The following is a 25,942-nucleotide window of genomic DNA, read 5'->3' on the forward strand; positions in this document are numbered from 1 at the left end:
CATTAGATATTTTAGATAGTTTAGCTAGAATTTTAGCCTTAACAGAATGAATAGATGAATAGATAGATAAATAAATAAATAAATAGATAGATAGATAAATGAATGAATGAATAAATAAATATATAAATAATCATATAAATGAATGAATGAATGAATAAATAAATAGATAGATAGATAAATAAATAAATAGCTAAATAAACGAATGAATGAATAAATAAATGAATGAATGAATAAAATAAACAAACAAACAAACAAACAAATAAATAAATAAATAAGAGTCTGTTAGGTGCTAAGCATAGACCAAAGCACTAAAGAGACAAAGATTAAGATTTGGTCCTTGCCCTCAAGGAGCTTACATTCTATTTGGGGAGAAAACATGTACACACATAATTATATTCAGAATAGATGCAATGTAATATTTTTTGAGAAGGGACTAGCAGTATGAGTGTGAGCACAGGCAGGAAAGTTTTTGTGTAGAATGTGGCTGAGTTTGGGTTGAATTTGACGAACTGAGTTTTGAAGGAAACAATGAATTCTAAGAGGTAATGTAGTGTAAGAAGACTCTGGCTGGATTACAGAATAAGGAAAGGGGAGTAATGTATAACAAGTATAATAGAGCCAGATTGTGAAGAGATTTAAAAGCCAAACAAGAATTTATAATTGAACCTAAAGTCAATAGGGAACCATTAGAGTTCATTTAGTAGGGCAGTGAAATGATCAGATCTGTGCTTAAAGGAAATCTCTTTAGCAGCTTTGTACCAAATGGATTGGAGCAGAAGAATTGTGATGAATAGAAATGGGGCACAGAGACCAATTCAAAGGCTATTGCAGTAGTACAGTCAAGGAACAATGATGGCCACCACTTTAGTTCAAGCCATCATTGTTCAGATTTTCAACCCAGGTCCTTCCAACTTCAGGGCCAGTGCTCTATCCACTGCACCACCTAGATGCCCCTTAGGGCTACCTAAAAAAAGTAGGAAAAAACTGAGACAATGTGGCTGAATGGAAAGAGAGGTGGCCTCAGAATCAGATGACCCCAGCTCGCTTCCTGCCTCTGCTCCACACTGGCTGTGTGACCATGGATAAATCACCTAGAGTCTCAGTGCTCTAAGCAACTTTCACCTCATAAAATTAGGTCTGCAAAGGACTTTAGAGGCCATCAAATCCAATTTCCTTGTTTTACAGATGAAGAAATTGAGCTCTAGAGAAGTTAAGTTACTTGTCCCCAGTAACACAGCTAGTGAGTGTCTGAGGTAGAATGTGAAGATAGTTCTTCCTGACTTCAGGTCCAATGCCCTATCCAATGTGTCCTGCTGCTTCTCCTAAATGCCTCATTTACCATGAGGTTGGGCCTTGGGTAATATTATTTTAATTGTTGATGCTCATTTTCTCAGTGATGTAGAAGCGCCATTTGCACATTAATATAAATTACTTGAAAATAGGTCTTTTTTTATTAGCTTCAGTCTGTACTTCCCACATCTATACCATGAAAGAACTCAAAAACAGAAAAAAAAAATAGATTTGATATAGCACTCATCATATACAAAGTATTATAGTAGACTGAACTGGTTAAAATGATTAAAAAAACTGAGATGTAGAGGTTCCAAACGTTCAGCAGTTTGTTCTAATATCAAGCTAATATTAGAGTACACACTGATGGAAATCCATTGTAGATAATGGAGAAATCCTAACAAATCCATGCTTCCTATAAGGTTACAGTGGTTCTAATGCACTTACTGCTAATACATCCAGATACATTAGTAGGGATTATATTGCATCACAATGTAATCCAACAAGAAATCCAATATAACAGTCTTGTAACGTCAGGTTTTCCTCCCTGGTTACCAGTAAATTTGATCTGTTCACTACTGATGAACACAAATTCATTAACAGCAGCCATCCAATCCACAGATGAAAACAATTTGAATATAGATTGCTTTAGTGATTTTATCTTCTCAAAGATTCAGCATCTTAATAGAAAGACTTTTAAAAAAAAAAAATTTTTAGTGAGGCAATTGGGGTTAAGTGACTCACCCAGGGTCACACAGCTAGTAAGTGTTAAGTGTCTGAGGCCGGATTTGAACTCAGGTACTCCTGACTCCAGGACCGGTGCTCTATCCCATAGAAAGACTTTTAAAAGAAATATGGTGCCAAATTAATCACCAGCTTTGGACTTTGGACAAGATTTAATTAGTTAAAATGTATATGTAAAAGGCTATTTGGATAACTCCTTTGGAAAGATTTTGCATTTTGGATAAAATAAAATTTTGTAGATTATTAGTCCATTGAATAGTTATTGGGTTAAGTTAAACAAACAAACAAAGGAATTTGAGAAATACATTCAACTCCACAAATATTCATTGAACAACTATTTTTTTTCAGAGGAACTAAGGATACAGACATGAGATATGTTCTTATAAATAATTGTCCTGAAAACAAGGACAAAGACTGAAACTTAAAAGTTCACTTTTTTCCCAGAGTGGGGCTCCAGGTTAGTCTGATGCTGGTATTAAAGGATATAATATGAGAGATTTACTCATGGAGTTAGCATGAGATGCATGACAGTTGACATTAGCCCATTATATGTCTTATGAAAAACAATATCTAGTTTCTTATCCATCCTCCTATTTGCAATGTGGCAAATGGAAGCTATGACCTTGGTGGGTTTCAGAGGTTGGTTGGTTTGTTTTGGTTCATTAACCTATAAAAAAGAGGAAAATGGTTTGCTTATCACTTTAGGGCAAGGACCAAAGGAAGCTTAGGTGGTAACTACAATAGGTGATAAGATATCTCTGATTCTGAAAAGGCCTCTGGCCCCATAAAATCTTTTTTTCATCCCCTTACTAATGCCTAAAAGTATACAGTTAAAACTATGTAATTTTATCTTAACAATTTTTACTCATTAAATGCCCCTGCTCTACAGATCAGCACAATGTCTTCTATGTAGCAATCTCCCCAAAATTCATAGCTGATTGTCAATAACCAGGTGGAATGTAATAGAACACTGGACTGAGAACCAAGGGCCTCAAGTATGAGTTCTATCCTGACCATTTATTAGCTGTTAGAACTTAGTCAAGACACTTTCTGAGCCTTAGTTTCCTTATCTCTAATATGAGGCTACTTATAGCTGTTCTCAATACTTTACAGTCATCTTGAGATTAAAGGATATGATGGTTATAAAGATGTCTTTAATAGTACAAATTGTTTTATAACGGTAAAGCACAATTATTATTATTTTCTTAAATTAAGGGAGGGATGAGACAGGATGGGAGAGGAACCTACAATTACACTGGCATAGGGAACTCCTGGTAAGAAAAGTATTTCTTTGGTAGAGATTGGCCACTGTGCCACAACTTCTATTCTTAGACAATTGTTTATTATCACTATTCCTAGTATGTAACTTGTTATTGGGTACATTTTAGTGTGAATGAAGAATCTGAGAGCAAATTTAGTTTAAGGGGAAAGAGAGTAAAAGAGTATGGGACACCTGAGAGGAATGGAAGAAAGGTAGTTTTGCTAAGGGGGTGGAGATCAAAGAATGAGGCTGGGTGGATGAAAGACAAACTATCTACTTCACAGTTTTGCTTAGGGTCAGCCTGGGGCAATGCTCATACTTTCCCCCTAAAAAAAAAAAAAAGGAAAGAAAAGAAAACTCAGCAAAGTTTTGATTGCCATTTTGTATCCCAATATCACTTCCCCCATTCAGTTTTTTGACTAAAGCAGGGTATATTGGGACTGGGGTGGGGGCTGTTGAGGGACAAAGTGAATGAATGATCAATGGAAAATTTGTGGGAAAACAATGGTGAGAATTATACAGAATGAAATGTTGTGGAAAGGTTGCAATTTGTACTTAGGGGGAATTATCTACACTAATGAAATCACAGGTTCACCAAAACACCAAAATCCTGGTCTCAAAAAAGTATGGTTTTTGTTTTTCCACTTGCATGTTATATAAGGTGAAGGGGATATTGTTTAACAACTCCCTTTACCCATGTAATGAAAGAGCTAGCATAATTTAATGTATGGCTTTTTTTTTTTCAGTAAATTAACCAAACCCAAATTAACCAAACTCCAAAAAGCCTGGGAGGTTCTAAACAATCAAGCCTCAAAGAGATAACAAGCACTTTACTCTGACTTTCACCAAGATACAAGCAAAGACATTTATCTGTAAATGCTTTGGGTGAATAATACATGGGGCCAGTTACCAGTGGCAGACCCACTCACTGTTCAGAATAAGTAGCCATACAACCCTGCTAAAGCTCTTAGCCTGCTCCTATAGGGCACAATGAAGAAAGATGTACTAACCATTAAAAGTTATTAGAGGTCTTGTCCTGTAATTATTATTCATTTTAATATCTCTATCTCTCTATTTTATTTCATGCCTTTAAAGGTTCAGTTTCTTTCATCAGTGTATTGCTAGGGTTTAAAACAAAATGTGTTGCCAGGTGACCAACATGCTGCTGCTGAGCCTATTTGAAGCTAGCTCAGAGTACTTAAGTAGCTCATCAAGGAGCCTATACCCCAAGTTTCTCTAGCTTAGAATGACCTACCAGAGCTTGCACTCAACTTCTATAGATAGGAATTTCTTGAAAGAGATTAAATAGATAGATCAATTGATCAGTAGATAGAGACTATGCATATGTATGTCCGTGTGTATGTGTATATATGTGTATATAAATATACTTTTATGTATTATATCAGCTTATGGTTATAGATTTACAAAATATGGTCCCTGTTTATAGTAATTCTACATTTGGAAGTGCAGTTATGAAATGGCTTATGCTTTTGCTTCCAGTTAGGGAACAAAACTATAATGGGTAGATTGGGGTGGGGAGAGGGATGAGCTATCTCTCCACCTTTGGAGGTCCCTCTCTCCTTTGTGGCTCCCATTGCCCTGTCATGTCACAAGCAGAGGACAACATGCAGGTATTTATGAGAAATAATATTAAATATAGTCATTGCAATCTTTAATGGAATTTTTAAGAAATACAATTAAATAGAAGGTGGGAGGCAGGGGCAGAGCTTGCCAGTTTCTGCCAGATGACTTGTTTCTTTCAGGGCTCTGGCTATTAGAGTAAGTGTCAGAATTAAAAACTGTAACGATTGGAATAATGCCACCTGCTGGAGACTTACTGTAGAAGAGTTCTGCCATGAAGCGAAGGTCTTTGAGGGCAAGACCAGGAGTCTTTTCTTTGGCGTCAGGAAGTGACACAGGCTAGTGGGAGGAGGAAGGAAGAGACTGGTGCTCGCTCTCAGGCTCTTTCCTGAGACTCTGGTGGAGAGTGGAGCTAGAAATGCGCTCTCCCTTTAATAGATAGAAATCTAGGCCTTTCTCTCTCTCTCTTTATCTAATTCTTATTCTCCTTAATAAATGCTTAAAAGTCTAACTCTTGCTAAAGCTTATAACTTATTGGCGACCACTCATTAGATATTTTAGACAGTTTAGCTAGAATTTTAGCCCTTAACAAAACATACAACCATACTTCCCATATTGTCTATTTAGAAATAATTTCTCATGGTTTTGAAGAAGGGAACTCCAGATGTGGTAGAAATCAGCTGTTGCCATAGTCACAATTCTTTTGTGAGTCAACTGCCTCTTCACTTCTCCTCATTCTCCTTGAGAGTTCTGAACCCCTACCAAAGGTCAAATGAGAAAAACTCTTCCCTCTCAACCAAGGGCTATTCTTGATTACATTTCCTCTTTCCTAATTGGAAAGAAATGCAATTTTTTATGACCAATCAACCCCTTGCCAGAGATTGTTATATATGTGCTTGTAATACACATTCTTGAATATATATAACTATATTATTCATATATATGTATACATTTATGTTTTATATACATTGATACCTGTGATATGTCATCATTATGTCTCCAGATGAAGAAATGGGTCACTTGATTGAGGAACATAACAAATTATCAAAAGTACCAATAATAAAACCAGGAGAAAACAGCACAATAAAAAAAGTTTCATCTCAGAAAATACACATTGACTCAAAATAAGGAAGAAACCTCATATGTCATCTAGTTTGAGCCCTACAACATGCAGGAATCTTCTCTACAACGTCTGACCTATGGTCATTCATTTTTCATTTGAAAATATCCAATGGTGTTTTCCAAGGAATTACCAGTAATGATAGATAGTTCATTAAATTTTTGGATAGTCCTGATTTTTTTTTTTGAAGTCCCCCCCCCCCATATTGAGCCAAAGTCAACTTCCCTATAACTTTCAAATATTCTGATTCTTATGAATGCCACAATATAAAAATGAATCTAATGTTTATTTCACACATATGGCAGCCCTTCAATTATCTGAAGCAAACAGACTTTTTCTTCTGTCCCCACTTCCTTCAACTCTTTGTGATGCAGAAAATCACTCTGTCCCTGTGGCCCCTTCTTCTAATTGGACAGTTCCTCCTGTAACCTCCATTAAAAAAAAAAAAAAGCCCAGACTAGCATGTTGACTGCTTCAGTTCTTTTCACTCATTCCTTTCCTGTTTCTACACCTGATGCTTTGGACATTTTTTCTTACTAATACCTAGTAAGCAGCCTAGAAGCCTTCTCACTTTGAAAGATTTCTATTGCTGTCTGTTCTCTACCATGCCCCTTCTCCCTCTCCTCTATTTTTTGTTATTGTTGTTAATCATTTTTCAGTCATGTGCAACTTTTGCTGACCCCATTTGGCATTTTCTTGGCAAAAATACTAGAGTGGTATGTCATTTCCTTCTCTAGCTCATTTTACAGATGAAGAAACTGAGGCAAATAGCTTTAAGTGATTAGCCCAGGGTCACATAGCTAGTAAGTGTCTGAGGCCAGATTTGAACTCAGGAAGAGGAGTATTCCTGACTCCAGATTTGACACTCTATCCACTGCACCAACTAGCTAACCTACCTCTAATTTTTTAGCTTTAATTTATGTCTTCCCCTATTAGAATGTAAACTCCTTGAGATCAGGGACTTTCTTTGTGCTTGTACTTGATATTCCTAGTGCTTAGCACAATGCCTGGCACTTAATGAATTGGCTTAAGATGTAGAGCCCAGAATTAACACAGCAGTCTAAATGTGGTCTCAATCAGCCCCAATTTGAGTAGAAATACCATTTACCCTATATTAAGTATCTACCATGTGGAAACCCGGTTCCCCTTTCAACTAATCATACATATTGCAAAGTGGTTATCTTGAGTCCAAGGCATGTTCTCAAAGTTGAAGAAGATAATTGACCTGTTATGTCAATCAACCTTGGTTTCATTGACAATACCCAGAAACAATATGACCTAACTAATATTAGACAGTACAATATCTGCCACAGAAACTTTGACCAGAAACAGTTCTATTATAGTGTACAGCCCAGTTCATCTTGCATAAAGGAATGATGTCTCTCTCTCTCCTTTTTTTAAAAAGGTAGAAGACTGTGTGTGTTGAATACTGCTTATGCTATCAGATATAGTTGATGCATTCATTGGTTTTGGTAAACATTTTTTAATAAAAAAAAAATCTGTTCCAAGAAAAGGTTCACTTGTTAGGGGAAGGAATGTCTTCAGAAATTAATGTGACATAAAAGCAACAGGCATAACTGATTTTTAATGAGAAATAGAGTTGCTTATAGGAAAATAGAATAAATAGTGGTCTTATTGGATCCCTAAATAACCTCAACCAATCACTAATGCTCATTTTCTCCTTAGAACTAGTGATTAGCACCTCAGCCCACAAAAGTCAATCTGGGATTAGTGGATATTCTCCTATTATTTTTTCCTGACTTCAAGAGCAAAATCAGACTTTCCCAGGAAAGTCACCTGTCACCTGGTCATTTGCAGTGTAGTAAGCATTCTTCTATCTTAACAGTGCATAGCCTTGCAATGGTTGGCCTGTGTTATGAATACAGATGGAGAAGGAGTGTGAATGTGCATACATTATTTACTTCTATTTATAAGATCTTAGGTGGAGCCTGTGTAAGGTTGACTTAAAATCTAACTCTTAAGTCAAGTGTCTTCCATCTGTGCCTACTTGAGTCTACTTCAAAACATTCCTAATGTCCTTTCTCTGGGCTTCTCTGTTTTTTCCCCCTGAGAAGACTCTCCCTGATATATGTGCTAGCTCCATTGACTGCAAAAGCGAATTGTCTCTTGAAAAATGTTCCCACTCTCCATGCCAACATTTGGCTTCCAGAAATAGCCCCATAAGCAGGAGGCAGTTTCCACAACCGGCCTCTTTCCTTAACTGCTATCTAGGCCAATATCTCTTTAAAGCATTCTTATAAGCAGAGTGCAGACTAGCCAACAGATTGTTTTGTTTTGCTGTTTTGTTTCCTCTTCTCCTGTAGAATAAATGTGGAAGAGCTAGTTATACCTTTTTAATTAAGTAACCTGCAGGAATCAGTCTCCTTTTGTAGCTATACTCTCTCCATGAATCCAAAACTGAAGTGTTATCCTCTTTCTATTCAGCCACAGAAGGAAGGTTATGAGCTATCTGCATTTCTCAACCCTACTTTATTTTTTAATAAATCCCTAAGGCATAGAGACGCCCAATAACTAGAAGTCAAGAGAGATCTTAAAGCACTCCTCAAATCAGGCTCGGAGGGAGGCTACCTGAACCTAGATAGAAGTGTACAGTTTTCTTGTTCTGTAGAAAGTTATCTAACTTAATCCTTCTATGGGGCACTGGTTTGGCTGTTCCCTGCTCCTCCCCTAGCCAAGGAGAACCCTGGCACAGCCTTGGGAACGTCAAGGGTTCAGGACAGGGCAAAGACCAGAAGTCTCCTAAGAAGAGATTGAACTGAAGCTTTTATACCAGGGCATGAACAATTAACAGTAATGCGGCCTAATGCTCCGTGGCCAATAAGAAGTGGTCGTTTTAGTGATCATCCAGCTGTACCCCACTCATAGCCTTAATAAGGAGAGGTGAGGTCGGGGGAGGATGGCACTAAAGAAATCTTGTGGGCTTTAGCTGGTGAGGTCGGAGAGTTAGGGAGCTCTTTGTATTGGCCCTAAGACACCCGGAACCCTTAGCTTTATTAATAGCAGTGGCCCCCAAAGAGCGAAATGTCATTTGCTGTTTAAAAACCGCTAAGGCCAGGATCCCCGTGTCGCTAGACCTTTGGAGGAAAGTGGAGAAAGCTCGCAGCTGGGCGGTAGAGCTGATTGGGGGGGGGTGCTTGGCGGGGAAGGGAAGGGGGCGTGTAAAGTACTCTAGTTAGATGGGGAACGGGCAAGAAAGAGACCTCCACCCCTGCAGGGCCACTTTATGTGGTAGCTCTGAGAGTGAGAGAGTGCTCTGAAAGCCAGGGCCATGCTCGGTGCCAGCAGAGAGCCGATTCATTTCAATCGGTGTCTCAGCTAATGATGAACTGAACTCGGCCCCAGAAAACGCTGCCGGCGAGCTTTCGGCAGCCTTCTATATCTGGCTACTAGTCACAACGTCCAGGGCATCCCAGGGCGTGCCTTTACCTAAATGAGTTAACAGGACAACTGGATTCTTTAGGAAGGGTGCGCGGGGGGGATGGCGGGGGAGGGGGGGAGGGAAGGGGGGCGCAAATGTTGAGTGTTCGGAGGTGACTAAATTTGCCTTGTTGAGCCTTGTAAAACCCTGACTTAATCATGTAAACTTCTGTGTAAGCAAAATAGAAGAAACTTCAAAGGGTCAAAAAGCCTTTAGGGATTTGTGCTGAGACGCCAGCAATAGATCCTAATCTGCCTTCTGAATTCTGGCTATATTTGTCCAAGGAACTGGTACCAGCAAACTCTCCAAGGTAGAGATAGTGGGTTGATTCAGCCTTTATCCCCTTAGAGAGTATTGGCTTTGTAAGGCTCAAGGCAGCGCTTCAATGCCAGGGGATCTATGCTTGCCCAAAAACCTCTAAAAATGAAATACAGGAGTAATTTGAGATAATGACTTTGTAACAGGCTTGGGCAGACCTTGGACAGAAGAAGTGAGAGATGTTATCACCCCAGCATTCCTCTTAAAATGCAGTTTTTCCCCCCTGCTTATTCCCAGTTAGTCAAAGCTACATTAACATTCCATCCAGGGCTGCTAAACAGAATCTTAATTAGTCCTGATACTCTTGTGCGAGGGGTTTATTCATTGCACTCTTAACTAATGGTTGCTGTCAGGGTATTTTTTTTTTTTCTCTTTGGGTTCTTTGGGGATATCGTGTTCTGCTGCAAAGCATGACAGAAATGTAATGTGCATGCAAAAAAAAAAAAAACTTGCAGATCAGAAATCTGGAGGCATAGGCTGACTCCAAGCCCTGTCTAATGGTGAGACATTGTTAGGACTAATGAGAATAACTTCCACAACAGATATTTTCCTGACTCTTGTTTATCTTAAAATTTAATGATGCGCTCTCTCTTTTCCCAGACAGAAAACATTAACAACACGTTACTACTGCAAAGCCTTGCATATACTTCCCAGCTAAAAATCTGCATTGTCTCTGGCTGCTTTAGCAGCACCTGGGAGTTGCTACTTAATGCCAGAAGCCCTTGAGTAGAGAAATACTAGTGAATTGTAACCGGGCGGGCAGGTTTAAAGAAGACCTGGCTCTACACATTATGACGTTTATAGTCACACATGCCAGTGTGTGCCCGTAATGGATGCGTGTGTAGGTGAGCGAAGATTTACACTTCTGCTAGTTAACAATTGCATTATGCGAATCTTTAGGTGGGTGGTGATGTTAACTACTTGATCTGGCCTACGTGCTCGCGTAGGACTCAGTGGGAATGTCCCACAAGGTTATCTGCAGTTCTGAGACTGAGGAATAAAAATAATAAACTCGTTAAACAATCCTTATTAAAAGCGAATCGCGTTACAGGGACTCGTCATTTAAATGTTTGTCTTATATACCATTTTGCTTAGTGCTATGATTCTCTGGGAAAGAATTTAGGATTACTTTGAGGGGGAATAAGAACTGCTGAAAAAGTGTTGAGTTCCTTCTACAAAAATGATAGGGGTAATCTCTCTCTCTCTCTCTCTCTCTCTCTCTCTCTCTCTCTCTCTCTCTCTCTCTCTCTCTCTCTCTCTCTCTCTCCCTCCTTCTTTTCTTCCTCTTCTCCCTTCCTTCTTTCACATGCCAGACTGCTTTCCATAAGCTTGCGTAACATTGATTACTCACAAAGCTTCCACAATAACTATCATGTAGCTAAACTAATTGAGACAATCATGCTAAGTTATAGTCAGTCTAAAGGTACTATTGATGTGGTAATGCCTATAGAAAATCAGACATGCGACTCACTACCATTTAATTGCTCCCTTTAACCTGTTATTACTATGTTAACTGGCTTAAGTATATATTGCTGCCTTTTATTGCCTTGATGTGACAAATTAAAACATACAGTCTGGGAGCTGCGCTAAGTTGGTGAACAGAGTTTCAGAAAATGGAGCTGTGTGATGTCAAAGCTGTCAAACCGGATTCAGTTTCTAACCTGCATCCTGCACTGCAATTCCGTTTGCATTGGGAGGCTGGGATTGGGAGGTTGGGGGTAGGAGGTGGAACAGAAGAAGGAGGAGGAGGGGACTGGAGAAGAGAGAACAGTTTCACCGAAGAAGGGAATTTAATTGCTAGGGTAAAAAATATACGTGCTTTGAACTGGTGTTTGGGATTAGCTGTCACAAACCTGGGGTTTAATTAAATTAACGGACTTATGCCAAACAGCGTTAAAGTGGAGGAGGTGTGTTTAAGAATTTAAAGAGCTGAGCAAACTGTTTGCTTTGGGGAGTTAAATAGTTAACATGTGTTATTCTTACATTTATCTTTGGCCTGATGTATTAAACAGTCACCTAAAATCTTGGGGAATAATGTGAGTCGGTGATTATTCCTGTCTTCACACAGTTAGTACTTTCCAGCTAATTAACCTTCATAAAAAGGGTCTTTCGCGTTATTAAGATATATGGGTGGAAGCGGTTTACTGCAGAAAGTCTTAATTATTCACACTGAAAGGTGTGTTTCCTGTATAATACTAATTTCTCCCTATATCACTCCACCCCACCATATCCTGGATAGTCCCAATCCAAAAGTTTTCTCTACTTTAGAGTTTTTTCAAGGCAGCAGTGGTAGCAAAATAATCTTGTTTACCTATTCTCCATATCACCTATTAACTTTAGTCTTTCAACATGAAGGAACCTTTAAAAAAAAAACCACATATCCACACTCCATGGGAAGAAGAGGGCTGGTAGAAAGAGACTCATAGACACTAAAACTGGCAGTTTCCCTTCCACAAACCTTCCTTTTACCTTCCTCCTGAATCTGGGAAAGGACACCTGAGAGCTCCAGCTCCCTCATCTTCAACTACTCATACTTAAATGATCTTGAAGGTATTAGGGATGGCCTAAAATTACCTCCCCCCCCCCCTTCTCCTGTAAGGAGATGTCAGAGGTTAAAATGTTCGATTTGCCGAGAGAGAGAGAGAGAGAGAGAGAGAGAGAGAGAGAGAGAGAGAGAGAGAGAGAGAGAGAGAGAGAGAGAGGTCGAGAGAGAGGGAGAGAGGGAGGGAGAAGGAGAGGGAGAGGGAGAGGGAGAGGGAGAGGGGGAGAGGGAGAGGGGGAGGGGAGAGGGAGAAGGAGAGGGAGAGGGAGAGGGAGAGGGAGAGGGAGAGGGAGAGGGAGAGGGAGAGGGAGAGGGAGAGGGAGAGGGAGAGGGAGAGGGAGAGGGAGAGGGAGAGGGAGAGGGAGAGGGAGAGGGAGAGGGAGAGGGGGGGAGAGAGAGAGGGAGAGAGGGGGAGAGGGAGAGGGAGAGGGAGAGGGAGAGGGAGAGAGAGAGAGAGAGAGAGAGAGAGAGAGAGAGAGAGAGAGAGAGAGAGAGAGAGAGAGAGAGAGAGAGAGAGAGAAAGGAAAAAAAAAAAAAGCAAGAGCTGCTGGCACCTTTATGGGGCTCAGACCTGCTGCTGCTCTGAGCAGTTCCAGCCCCACTAACTTTGATCAGCCTTATTAATTCCAGCTGCGGTCTATTTGTTTGTCATTTTTCCCTTTTCCTCTGGAATCGTTATTTATGGTGGAAAGGGGAAGGGGGGGGGGCTACTCCCAGAATGAAAGGGAGAGCTCTGCAGCAGGACCTCAAGGAGGGAAGGTTTAGTTTATGTATTGGGTTGTTTAAAGGCTAAGGAAAAAGTAGTCTTCAGGAGTGTAATCTGGACTAGGATCAAATCAGTTTCGAATTCATTACACCAGAGCATTAACTAATTACCAGATCACGGAGAGGAAAAATAAATATCCCTTAAAATAGCTGAAGGTGATTATAACCCTGTTTTGATACTAATGATTAATAATTGATCAGAAGTTACACACAATAAATTGTCAATTTATCCTTCCATTAAAATGTTCATGCCACTGTGTGGGCTTTGGGTGGAGTGGAAACTTGCTCACCTTTGTAAGACTAACTTCTAATTTTGTAAAATAATAATAACAATAATAAAGCAACATTTGTTTCCCTGTAGTTATCCAAGAACCCTGTAATTCCTGACACCGGCCTTTTAAAATTCATTCTTGAGGGTCAGAATGAAAACATGGAGGAAAACAATTCCTTGCTTTCTTTCAATTATTTGCCCTATCAGAAATAAAAGCAAAGCAAAGCAAAAACAAAACACTGAAAAAGTATATCTTAACCAATTTCAGTCATAAAATCAGGGCCATCATCCTGCTTAATAATATGTTTTTATTATTTTTTATTCCTTAGAAAGACACTGGACACTTTGCCCTCTTGATAACCAAAACCACATCTATTCTTCAGTCACTTCAGTAGAATAGAGAGGAAGGGTAAACAAGGATGATTAAGAGAGATACCTGGTCCAGACTCCAGAACTGCAGCAGTCAGGACTACCTCAGTCTTCATGCAGAAGCTATTGTCTGCAGTTGTACATACTGTGGTGCAGTGGCTTTTTATAACCAAAAATGGAGATTAAAGGTTTTAAGTCTTTCTCAAGTTTCAAACATTTTTTTAAAAACTACTATAGATGCAATACTCAACATAAGGGGAATTGGAAAGCAATAATGCAAAGAGAAAGAAATGTCTTCGAACCATCCATTTCTATTACTCAGAAATTACTTTCTCCTATAATAATGGGGTGTGGGGGGATTCCCCCCCCCCAGGATTGTCACCTCTATAAAGATTTGAAAAGATTGAAAGGGATTTTTTTGTTGTTTGCTTTTTGTTTTGTTTTGTTTTTGCAATTTGGAAAAATTTAAATGATGACAATCATAACACATTGTATTCAGTATACACAGTAATGTACCTGAAAATATTTCCTAGACTCTCACTAAATTTCTCCATACTGAGCATGCTAAGTCTCCAGCTCAGTACTTCTGAACTCCAGGAGGAATGAAATAGAATTCGTTTATATCATTCTTAATTTAAGGTCCAACCTCTGTGGACATTTTCTTTGAGTGATACTAGAACACTTAGAATTCCTGAAAACAAAAACTGTTTGCCTACATAGAAATCAACCTATTTGTTTACTAATGATGGAGTCTAGGACTTTCTGAACTTGAATTTGGGTATGCCTGCAAATTAAAAATCAGGATAGCTTTAACTCTTGCATACTCCTCTTGTAAGGTGGCTGAAATTAAACTCTGATTTTGAAAAAAAAATTATTGGTGATATATATCAAATATTGTTAAAATATAACAGTGATGAGTGCAGCTTTAGTCTTTGTTGCTGTTCAAAAACAAAAATAACAAAGGACACTTTATTTTTACTACTTAAGTTTATATGTAGAAATTGTTCCTCTTAAACATTCAGTTTCTTTAGTGAGCATGACCATTGAAGAATAATTAATTGCAATGTTTTCTTTTTTGTTAGTGAGTGAAGTCTCCATCTCTCTCATACACAAATATGATGAAGAGGAGAAAAAAAAGGTGAGGCGATTCCAGATCCTTGTTTCAATTCTCCGGAATACATTACGTCTCCCTTTTCCACTGAGCAGGTATGCACTAGAATCAATCCCCCTGCCCCTAGCCCCAGTTTTGCAGGGGCTGGGTCTGCTTTCCAGAGCAGTACAGAACTCTCAGTCTGTCTCTGGTCTTCCCTTCCTCTCCCCTTCCCAGCTCCAATCAGACAAAGGTGGATAAAGTTCTTTTCAAGTTTCAAAGGCAGTTGGTGAGCAGCTTTACAGAAACAATAACTCTTTTATTGAGAACAAATGTTGACATTTGAAGGGAGCAAGGAAAGGCACAGCCCAAGCGGCCGAAGTGGAAAGCGCCTCTGGTCCTATTTGACAACAGCTCCAGTTCCCCAGGGATCCCACCTGAGATTAAAGCTTGAATTTCGATAAATCAGCTCTAATGAAACCTCTGGCCCTGGAGATGAGAGGGTTTATCTTGGCAGTTCGGAAGACAGGCATTCTTAGTGCAGAGGGTTGGGGAGGAAAGTTGGGTAGAGAAAGGAAGAAAGGGGCTTGAGGTCTTAATCCTCAGCGGGTGAGTTAGCATCCATAAGAAACAAAATGTATATTAAAGTGTTTTTCTTTTAGGATCCACACATCTTCATTTCTCCTTTCTGGATTAATTACTTCCCACCTCAGCCAACACACCAAACACTGATGCATCCCTCTATCTCTTAATTTCTTCGATTAAGACCAAGTGGGAATAAAGACAGTCATATTAATTAACTTCTCAATTTTTTTCTTTCCTTTTTAATTTTTCTTTCTTTTCCTGATTTCCATATCATTTACCTAATCTGGATCTTATAGATCACATTAATTTCTCAGAGTAAGTGATTGTTTTTAAAATACTGTTTTACATTTCCATTGTGTATTTAAGGGCAAGTTCTCCATTTCTTTCTACTTCCCTTTCCAGAAAGAAATCCAGGTCTAAATGCTAGCAAGAGCAGATAAATTATGGAAATCTTTTATAATTCTTTGGGCATATAAACATCAAAGAAGTATGTTGCCCTTTCCTAATCTCTCTCAGTGCTTTTGGTTTTCAGAAATTGAAATGTGCGAAAGAAGCTGGAAATGTATGTATACACCGGCAGGAGAGGAAAGGAGGGAAAAGTCTTTTTCTAAATAGGGTGTGGGTAATAGGAACAGGCTTTGACTACTAAGTTAAAACTAAGAAGGATTTTAAAAAATACATTTGACCTTATGTGGCTAAGGTGAGTTATTGCCTAAAGGATTTCTAACATTAACAGGGCGATTGTCTTTTAAAATTAATTTGATGTTGGCAAATTTCTAAGGTAGAAACTGAATTTGGGAAAATATTTTTATTACTATTTCTATATATAAAATTGTGACAATGTCAATTATTTTTATCCTGTAATCATTTATTAAATTTGTATCACAAGAATAAAACTCAAGTAGTCCCATTACTCAGTGGGAAAGTGCTGGGAAGGGGGGTAGCTTCCTACAAAGCTATTGAAGTTCAGGATTAAAAAGCAAAATATCAGTTATACTCATTTCCCCCCTCACACCAAAAGATTATAGGTTAAAAGACAAGAAACTGATTCTTTTTGTTGTTCAAATCACAACAACTTTTGTAGAAGGACAGTACCCACCAGGGGTTTGTGAAAGAAGTATAGCTTTCCATGTGAAGATCTTTCTTTTCCAATGCACAGACTACACTAAATCATTTCCATTTCTCTGTCATTGATGAGGAAAGGAGTCTGTCTGATTTTCCTTTTCCTTTTAAAAGATCAGCTTCATTGTCTTGTCCCCAAATAATAACTTTTTAAATCTAACCAATACATAAGTAAGGGGGAAAAGAGAAAGAAATAAGGAAAGGAAAGAAAAAAAATCTAGCCTTTCTTCTTTACACAAACAAAATATATTTTCTGATTCCCGCCCAGAATGGCTCTTTATCCAGTTAACATTCCCCAGGCTGATGCCTGAAGTATCTAAGATCACTTTCAAATGCCCTTTCTAACAAGACCTGAGCAAGAGGCCACTAATTTTCACTGAACAAAAAGCCACTGGAGAGAGATCCGTTTGTCAATATCAACTGGTCCAGCAATTTCCCATCTTCAGACACGTCGGCCTATCTGAGCTGGCAGATGTTTAGACAAGATTTTATAAATTGTTCAATATCAGCCCATAATGAACCCCAACTGACCATTCCAAAGCAGCTAAAAGCATCCAGGATCTCCCCCGCTGGGATCCAATAATGCTCTCACGCTGGAACATTATTAATCATGGAATAAAATAGATGAGCCTCTTGAAAAATAAGTGTATGATTGATTAAAGGGCAATCTAAGAAGCCATTATTCTTGTTTTATAACCGTAAGTTATATTCACTCAATTTATCTTTGGGGAAGAAATAAATGATTGTTCATTTCTTTTCTGAAATTATATTATATTGAGATTCATATAATTTTGCTGAAAATTAAAGTGATATATTTGGTTCCTTTATGATTCTAATCTAGGAAAATATGTTACTTAACTACACATTTCAGATATGGTTTATATGATTTGGAAGGGGGGCAAAAGATCAAGTTGTTTTAACTTTGGAGGGTTAAAGGGGGAGGGGGAGGGGGAGGGAGTGGGGTGGGCAGTCACTGAATGCACAATTTTACACTTCTACAAGATTCTTACACTCTGTCTATGTGAACAGAGAGAAAGGGAGAGTTAAGTAATTATCTAGGGAATTTGATTAATGGAGATAACCACTTTGGATAATTCAGGCTTAAAAAACATTTTCCCCTCGGTTGCTTTTATTTCCTTGTGTGCAAGCCTAGATTACTAAGATTATTGTCTGTTCTCCCAATTTAGTTTACCGAGGAGATAAAATGTAAGCTTAAATAAAAAATAAATACATTTTGCTTCTATGGTTAATTATAGGAAGGTTGTTTTTTTTTTTTTTTTTACAAATTATCACCATCATAATACCAAGTATAAATTAAAAAAAAACATTTTTTATGCTGGGGGAATGAAATTTATATAACTAAAAATCACTCCATATTCTTTCACTGGCAATTAATTTGTATACACATATTAAATATATACAATATGTATATATGTGGTTCATCTACCAAAAAGCATTTTTGGAGGGGGCAAGTTTAAACCCCATACTTTATCTGGAATAGCAAAAGATATAAAATGCAGTGACTTATATAGTCAATTTCATCACTGCTCTCTCAACCAAGTTACTCTTTTAGGAAAAATGAACCCAAAACACCATATTGTTGCAGACTAGTCTGTTTTTATTTACAATTAAAGATATAAATTAGTAAAGAGTTCTTGTTAAACAACCAACAAAGATTGTATAACCATCAACGTTTCAAATAAAAACCAGGCAGAATTTATTTACAAAAAGATCGGATTCCATTGCAATACAACTTGCATAAATTACTAGAAGCTTTATATCATTACAAAAATAAATATCAAATTTGTTTCCACTTTTTAAGTACTCAAGTTCTTCAATCACATTTTATTATCTCTACTGTGTACATCTTTTACAAATAAATTTTACAGTAAATCCTATCACACCTAGAGAATATATACCGTGGCAATGAAGTGATCGATTCAAGATATCCTGAGAAAAACAGATTGTTTTCAAAAGTCACACATACATTGGGGAAACTATACTAGACCAACAAACTCACATATGTCCAACAAAATTCTGGTTTTTAAGAATTAGAGTCTGTAGATTTAATAGTGCTCTGTGGGTTCTTCTTTTATACAGTGGCACAAGATGTGATTCCAGATTTAGAGATTTGTTCTATATATTAACTCGGGGAGAGATGATGGCTTGCTGACTTTTTTCAAAGCAATTGTGACACCTACCTGTGGACCAAGGAAAAAACCAAATCATCCACAATCCTTCAGTTACACACTTGTACCATTAAATTAGAAAAAATTAGGCAATCTGAAAAGCTTCATCCTCTTTGTTTTCTTCATAAAAGGATTCAGATTTAATAACTGTGGTCTAGCATTCAAGCAAATGTGGATTTTTAAAGATGCTGCTATGAATAAGGTACCATACAATGTAATATCTACTCCATCTGGACACATTCCTGGATAGGCTCACTGAAACCTTATTCCTGGCTTTTTCTTCAGTTTTACTATTTAACCATCATCTATAAAAGTTACTTGATTTGGGAAGTTTCAGCAATGCTTCTTTAACCAAACCAGCCATCCTTTTTTAGGATTCTAAGAAGACAGTGTGGATTTTAAATATTTAAGGATTCTTTTTCATTTCAAGGAAATGAAATAAAACCACAGTTGGAGTTAATATAGTTTTTTATAAAAATAAAAATTGCAGGTGTATATTACACATATGCATTTTTTCTTGCAGTTGAAGGATGTGATCCTTCAAGTAGAATCAGAAAAATTTAAGGAAATGTATAATGTGTCTCCCTCCCCAAGGTGGGGGAAAGAATACCAGAAAAGAGTGAAATACTTTGCAATCAAACTCCATGTAATGAAGCAAGAAATAAACATTAAGCAAGTTTACAGCTGCGCAATATGTCTTGGATCGGATCCCAAATGATCAGTGTAATAGAAAATGTTCCCACTTACTCACATTCTGTCTGATTGCACTTCTATAGGTAGGGTTGTACTCCTACTGTGCAGACTTCAGTGGAATCTGTCAAAATAGAACCGTCAGTTAGTCACAGGACACAGCCAGCTAACTAGATTATACAGTATATACCAAATCTCACAGTCACTCCAAATACAGACTTAAGCAGTTTGGAAGACTGCTTTATCCTATTATTAAAATCGCGTTGCAAATTTGAGTTAATTTCAGCATCTTCTAAATTTTATTTTTCTCTTACGGACCGTAGGAAAAAAAAAGTCCGAGAGACTTATTCTAAGTTTTTCTGAATGGATGGGAGATTGGGGGTTGGGGGGAGGACAAGGAGAGAAGGGCAAGGAGATTTAGTTACAAGAGGAGGGGAGAAGGGAAGAGCTAAGTTTTAAAGGTTTGTTCTCTCCAGGTTCTTGACAGTAGTTAGTAACGTTTATTTCCTTGCGTACAAAACTCGAGCAGAAAATGCTCGTTAACTAGTCAGTGGAAAGTCAGAATGATCCTATTTTTACCAATCCAAGTACACAAAAGATTAAATGTAGAACAGTGACTGCCCAGGGGCTCTAAGTTTAATTTGCATTTCGTTCTAACTTGTCACCCCTGGAACTTGCCAAAACAGCTGAGGAGATTTCAGAAAAGAAAAAAAAAAGGCTGAGAATCTTTTCATTTTCTTATTTAAACCAGAACTGGTGAGAGGAGATTTGAAAATATACACCTTTTAAAATAATCTTTAAGATCAAATAAATGGTGATATATGACCTCGTTTCACAGGACCACAGATCTTAATCTGCTTTGGTCCTTCTTCCTTCCCACCCCAAAATACCCCCCCCCCAACACACACACACACACACACACACACACACACACACACACGCTTTTAGTTAGCATTCTTTAACTAAGGAAGAGCTTGTGTGTGTGTATTTCTTCCTCAGGAGTTATTTTGCCTTTAGCATGAAAAGAAAGAAGCAATCATTCACCTACCTTTCTTAGACTCATAACTAGCGGGCCTGTAATGTGGCTCCAGCTGGTTAGTGCTCGTTTTCAAAGAGTCACTGCTCTGCTTGGGAACAGAGCTAGCATTTAACACAGTCTGACTCAATCCCTCGTTTGAAGCCACTGCTGCTGAGTTATACCTCAGGATCCCCTGGCTCTGAAGCGCGTTAAAGTTTCCATAGTTTGTGTAGTTGCTGTAAAAGGGCGAAGTGTAATAAATATGTCTTCCGAGGAGGGAAGAAGGGGAATAAGCCGAACTAGTGTGGGACGTGGTGGAAGGGGCAGCCGAAGTCAAAGCAGGAGGGGGACAGCTTTGTCCCATGCTCTGATGCTTAAGGTCCGAGGTGGCAATTTCTGCGAGAGACCACAGCTTGGGTTTGATGGCCTGCGTTTGGGAGCTCGGGGAAATCCGATTGTCCAAGGTCGTTTTGTTGGAGTTCCGGGAAGCGTCTTCATGGGGATGGCTCAGGAGAGGGGCTTCCACGCCCGTGAGGGGCGAGGAGGTCACGGGCTTCGTAGGGGGTAAGTCTCGGTCCCCTTCCTCGTCCTCCTCGTCGTCGTCTTCTATGTCATCGTACTTGTCTTTCGACTCCGAGCCCGACTCGCAAAGGGTGTCTCCCGCCCTGCAGGGCAACTTTTCCCCGTCTGACTCGGCCGAACAGGAGTGGTCTGTAAGCGAATCGACGTGCAAGCTGATCCCTGAGAAGAGCGAGGGCCAGACAAAACAAGGGCAGTCAGTTATTTACACCATGATGGCTAAAAGGAGAGCTCACACTTACCGGGCTGCTCCCCCCACAGCTGCACAACACTACTTGTAAACAGGCCAGTCCTGCTTTGAACAACAGGGATGCACATAACCCTCCCCCCAGCATACAGCCCACCCCCCTCCTCCCAAGGGCTGCCACGTGCTGAAGGGTGGTTGGCCTTATAAACCAAATAAAATACCCTTAAGTGCCCGTCTCAGCAGTATAAAACACAGGCATTATCTGTTAACGGTGAAGACGACTCTTACTTGTCTATGTGGTTTAAATTGCAAAGATGGGAAGAGTGAGGGCAGGGTAAGGAAGATGGTGTGTAAGTAGCTCCCTCCCGCCCCCTAAAAAAATACACACACAAACTGCTCAACTATTTTCACCCTTTGAACTGTAATAATAACTACAGAAACAACTTCACAACTTGGGGTACCCCCTAGCACATAATCCCTCTCACAGGCTCCAGCTTTTCGAACGTCTGGAGCAAGAGAACTCTACTCTGACTTACTGACCTTCGTCCTCCGCCGACGTTTCGTTGTTCTCCTGCACCTTGTCTGAACTCTCTTCTTTACTTCTCGCCCCGTCCCCTTCATCCTCGTCCTCGTCTTCGCTTTTGTTCCGGGGAGCCCACGTCATCTTATTCTCCTTCTTGAGCCTCCGGCGGGCATTGGCAAACCAGGTGGAGACTTGGGTGAGGGTCATCTTGGTGATGATGGCCAGCATAATCTTCTCCCCTTTGGTGGGATAGGGGTTCTTGCGATGCTCTTGCAGCCAGGCCTTCAGGGTGGCGGTGGCATCTCGGGTGGCATTTTTTCTGTAAGCCGGATCATTCAGCTGATAAGGATAAGCGGGGCTGCCATAAGGATGGTAGCTGATGGCCCCCGTCATGCCTGTCGTATGAGCATCATAGGGTGAGCCCTGAAAGAGAAAAACATGGGGGGGGGCGGTGAACAATTTGTTATCGTATTAGTAGTCACCCAAAAAAGGGCAGAAATGACTTCAATTTTTTCTTAGAATTCTAATCTCAAATTCAACTTTCAGTGCCGAAAACTGACGTCCACACCTAGCCCAAATACCCAATGGTTACATTCTTAATTATCAAAAATTGTCAATGTCCAAACATTTCACTTTCTTAAAATTAAATGTTTCCCAAATCACTTTCGAATCATACTGGCGCGGGGAGAGAAGTAGGCCCACAGGTAGTTTCTTGATATCTAAATTTCACTCTAAGGTTGAAGTGATGCTTTCCCCCCAAAGAACTCCTGTAACCCCCTTTTTGCCACAGAAAACACAACAAAGCCACCACTTAGCAATTCACTGCACTAATGCATTGCAAATCCAATTTGCAAATCAGAAGATATGCACCGTTTCAAATTGTTCAAATGCGATGTAATTAGCATTTTAATTCGCCCTTTAACGTTTAAATTGCGCTTATTTAAACCTTCCAAATTCTAGAAAGTTGCAGATGTTGTAGTGGAACTTGATAACTTGTCAGCATATCTAGGAATTCCACTGAGGGTGTGGCGAATAACAATCGCAATTTTACTTAATGGCCTTAATAGCCAGAAATACTTTTCAACTTCCAGGGACTTAGCCACCACACTTGCAGAACCGGAAAGTCCAAGGAAGGATGATTTCATATCAAGATAGATGGTAAGACAATTTATCTCAAAGTATTTTTAAACAGAATAGAGCTGTACAATTAGGCATGGAGATAAAGACAAAAACAAATTAAGAAAACATCCCTCATATTAGAGATTTTATTATTTTTCTTTCTTTCTTAAAAGGATTGCCATGTCAACAGTGAAATCTGAAGCTGCCGACTCCCCAACCGTCTTGTGTAGGAGCGGAGCTCACAGATAGCAAACAGATGCTCCTTTTCATCCCTTAAAATCCAGTTAAACCATTAGCACAAAAGCATTGAAAGTAAATAAAAACCGCACGGGGAGAACGACCCGAAGGTCCGCTCAGCAGCGGACTAAAACACACACACACACACACACACACACACACACACACACACACACACACACACACACACCCCTATACTCTCCAACATCCAGAACGCACTTAATTGCTCCATCCATATTCTTTTATACAATAATACCAAAGAACTTAGTACGGGAAAGCATAGTGGATTAGAGGGGAAGGTGTGAGCGTTGGCAGATGACTTCCGACCTCACCGAGAGGCTAAGTAAAAGCAATGATCTACCCTTCTCTACTGTTATTCTTTCTGCTCGCCTTTAAAGTTGACGCTTGAACCTAAAAAGCAATCTCTCTCTCTCTCTCTCTCTCTCTCTCTCTCTCTCTCTCTCTCTCTCTCTCTCTCTCTCTCTCTCTCTCTCTCTCTCTCGGCTGTGGTCTTTTTCTAAGGATAAGTAGCGTCTATAGATCATCTGATACTGGGCAGAGATGAGGATGGGGATGAGGATGAGGATAAGAGAGCAGCAAGTAATGAACCAGAAGGAGGAAAAGGAGGAGGAGAAAATGGGGGAAGAGGCCGAGGCTTCTCCGCAGTAGTTACCATGTAGGAAGGGAATCCCGTGGCAGGGTCTGTAGAGTACTGAAGTGGGCTGGTGAAGCCGGTCGCAGCCTGTGCGGTGAAAGCCGCAGATCCAGGGTAAGGACTGAACGCCGAGCCTGAAGAAGACCTGGCCAGCTCCTCGCTCCTAGGCGCGGCCAGCGCCGAAGCCCCGTAAGCTGGGCAAGAATAAAGAGCCAGAGAACCCGGGGGCTGGTAGAGGTAACCCTGAGGATAAGACATGGCTTAGGCGTGCACAGGAGCAGGGAGGGGGCGAGGGGGTAACCGGCCCTGGCTCTGCTTCTGCCGCGGCTGCTGCTGCTGCTGCTTGCTCCCTTTCTTGCCTTTCCCCTGTTGGCTCGGTCTGTATATAGTTATGTAGAGAATTAAGAATTGTTATATGTCCCCCCCCATCCACCCACCCAAGAGAAAATAAGAAGAATGATCGGCAGGGAATGAGGGGGGTGGGGGTGGGGGTGGGGAAGAGAGGAAGATGAAGGGCAGAAAGTAGAAATAAATCAATCTGATCAGAAAACTAACCGGGACGAGAAGTGCATCTGGAGAAGTGAGAGTGAGGGGAGGGAGGGGGTGGGGGGGAGGAAGGGAAGGGGGAAGGGGGGGAGAAGCGGATTAAAAGAAAAAGACAGAAAGAAAGACGGACAGAAAGAGTGGAAGAAAGGGGGAGAAGGAGAAAGAGCCCCCGAAATCAGGAAAGTGGCTGCGGCTGCGGCTGCGGCTGCTGCTGCTGCTGCATATGGAGCTCTTTCTCAGCCACAGCCAGCTCCCCCAGCGCCTGCAAGTCTGTATTTTGGGGGAAGTATTGAGAGTCTGAACTGAAGAGTTGAGGGAAGGAGCGCTCGAGTTTCTGAGGGACATTGGAAAACGGAGCTGTCCGTCACGGCGGCTTATCTGCATATTCAGACGGGCCCGCCCCCCTCCTCCTCCTCTCGCCTTCGCCTCTCACAGACAGGGGAGGGAGGGAAGCGCAGGCTTTTGTAATGCAAGCCACCCTCTCTGTCTGCCAGGGAACACACTGCTGAAGCCAAGGGATGATACTGCTGATCAGCCACTCCGGACTTCTGCGCTCGCTTGCGCGCGCGCGCATTCTCTCTCTCTCTCTCTCTCTCTCTCTCTCTCTCTCTCTCTCTCTCTCTCTCTCTCTCTCTCTCTCTCCCTCTCCCTCTCCCTCTCCCTCTCCCTCTCCCTCTCCCTCTCTCTCCCCTAGTCCCTCCCTCTCTCCCTCTCTCTAGGCGCGCGCGCCCTTATATTGTCACAGTTTAGGATAAAGGGGAGAAGGGGGAGAAACTCGGCCTGTCCCTGCGTGTTGCCGAAACACTCGGGGTACTTGTTTTCCCTTTTCTCCCTTCCTCACGGTAGCGGTAGCCCAACTTTCTAAGTCCACTTTGAGGTACAACAACTGTCTTCCTCACCCCCACCCCTCATTAAAATACTGAAGGATTCTCTTAATTAGTTGTAAGGAATTCTAGTTTAGGATTTTTTATTCTGGATGTTTCCGAGTTTATTTGTAGAGCATCGAAAGAAGGCCCAGGTGATTGCAGAGTAGTTCAGTTTCAAGGAAGACCAATTCATACATTTAGCGCATAATTATTCCATTACCTGGGGAAAAGCAAAGAGGATAGAAAGGCAAAGAAATCTCTGTGTTCTTGACGGACAATGGAACGACATCCCCGGGTTCTAATCTACAGTAAGCTGTTTGAGGAGAACTCACGCGTGGGAGCAGGGTGCAGAGAGAAGCTGGTTAATTGCGTTGAGACCAGTTTTTTTTTTCCTTTGCTTAACACGTGGGGTTCACGTCCAGTGTTTTATATTTAACTTCCCCAGATTGCAGCAGATTGCTCTTCACTTTGTGCTCCCACTTCTAAGTTCCCGTTTTCCTTTTATTTGAATATTAACTTGATGAATATTAAATATATTTCTTTCCAAGCTTTTACTGTGGTGAAGAATGCATAGCTATGTATTCCACCTTTGCATGGACATGGCATGGCTGTTTCCCCGATTCTCATCTCTCTTCCCTCCCACCCTCAAACCTTCCCTCCCTATAATGTATTCACCGCTTTCATGGAGGCCCCTAATTTATCACTCTAGGTTCTAAATCCCCAGTTACGTTCCCAAGTATTTATTTAAACTCTAAGGTTTTAATGAACTGTTTAAGAGCTTTCAAAAAAAAAAGTAGACTCATTCCATTTATGCAGAAAATTAAAATCTGTTATTT

The 25,942-nt window shown here is 40.3% G+C and overlaps 1 protein-coding gene across 2 annotated transcripts; it reads right to left on the bottom strand.

The window, feature by feature from the left end:
• Positions 1-18,116: 18,116 nt before the first annotated feature.
• Positions 18,117-24,164, bottom strand: IRX2 (iroquois homeobox 2). Of its 2 annotated transcripts, none has more exons than XM_043976124.1 (5): positions 23,713-24,164; positions 21,701-22,106; positions 20,425-21,135; positions 19,434-19,500; positions 18,117-18,698 (listed from the first exon to the last, which is right to left on the bottom strand). In XM_043976124.1, exons 1-4 carry the CDS (start codon positions 23,950-23,952, stop codon positions 19,457-19,459), a joined length of 1,401 nt encoding a protein of 466 aa, XP_043832059.1. In that variant the 5' UTR covers positions 23,953-24,164; the 3' UTR covers positions 18,117-18,698; positions 19,434-19,456. The 2 variants fall into 2 exon arrangements, with proteins under 2 accessions (XP_043832059.1, XP_043832058.1); XM_043976123.1 differs by having other exon boundaries at positions 19,438-19,500; positions 23,713-24,163.
• Between the last annotated feature and the right edge of the window lie 1,778 nt (positions 24,165-25,942).

The sequence above is a fragment of the Dromiciops gliroides genome, chromosome 1 (assembly GCF_019393635.1).
Source record: "Dromiciops gliroides isolate mDroGli1 chromosome 1, mDroGli1.pri, whole genome shotgun sequence".
NCBI classification, from domain to species: Eukaryota; Metazoa; Chordata; class Mammalia; order Microbiotheria; family Microbiotheriidae; genus Dromiciops; species Dromiciops gliroides.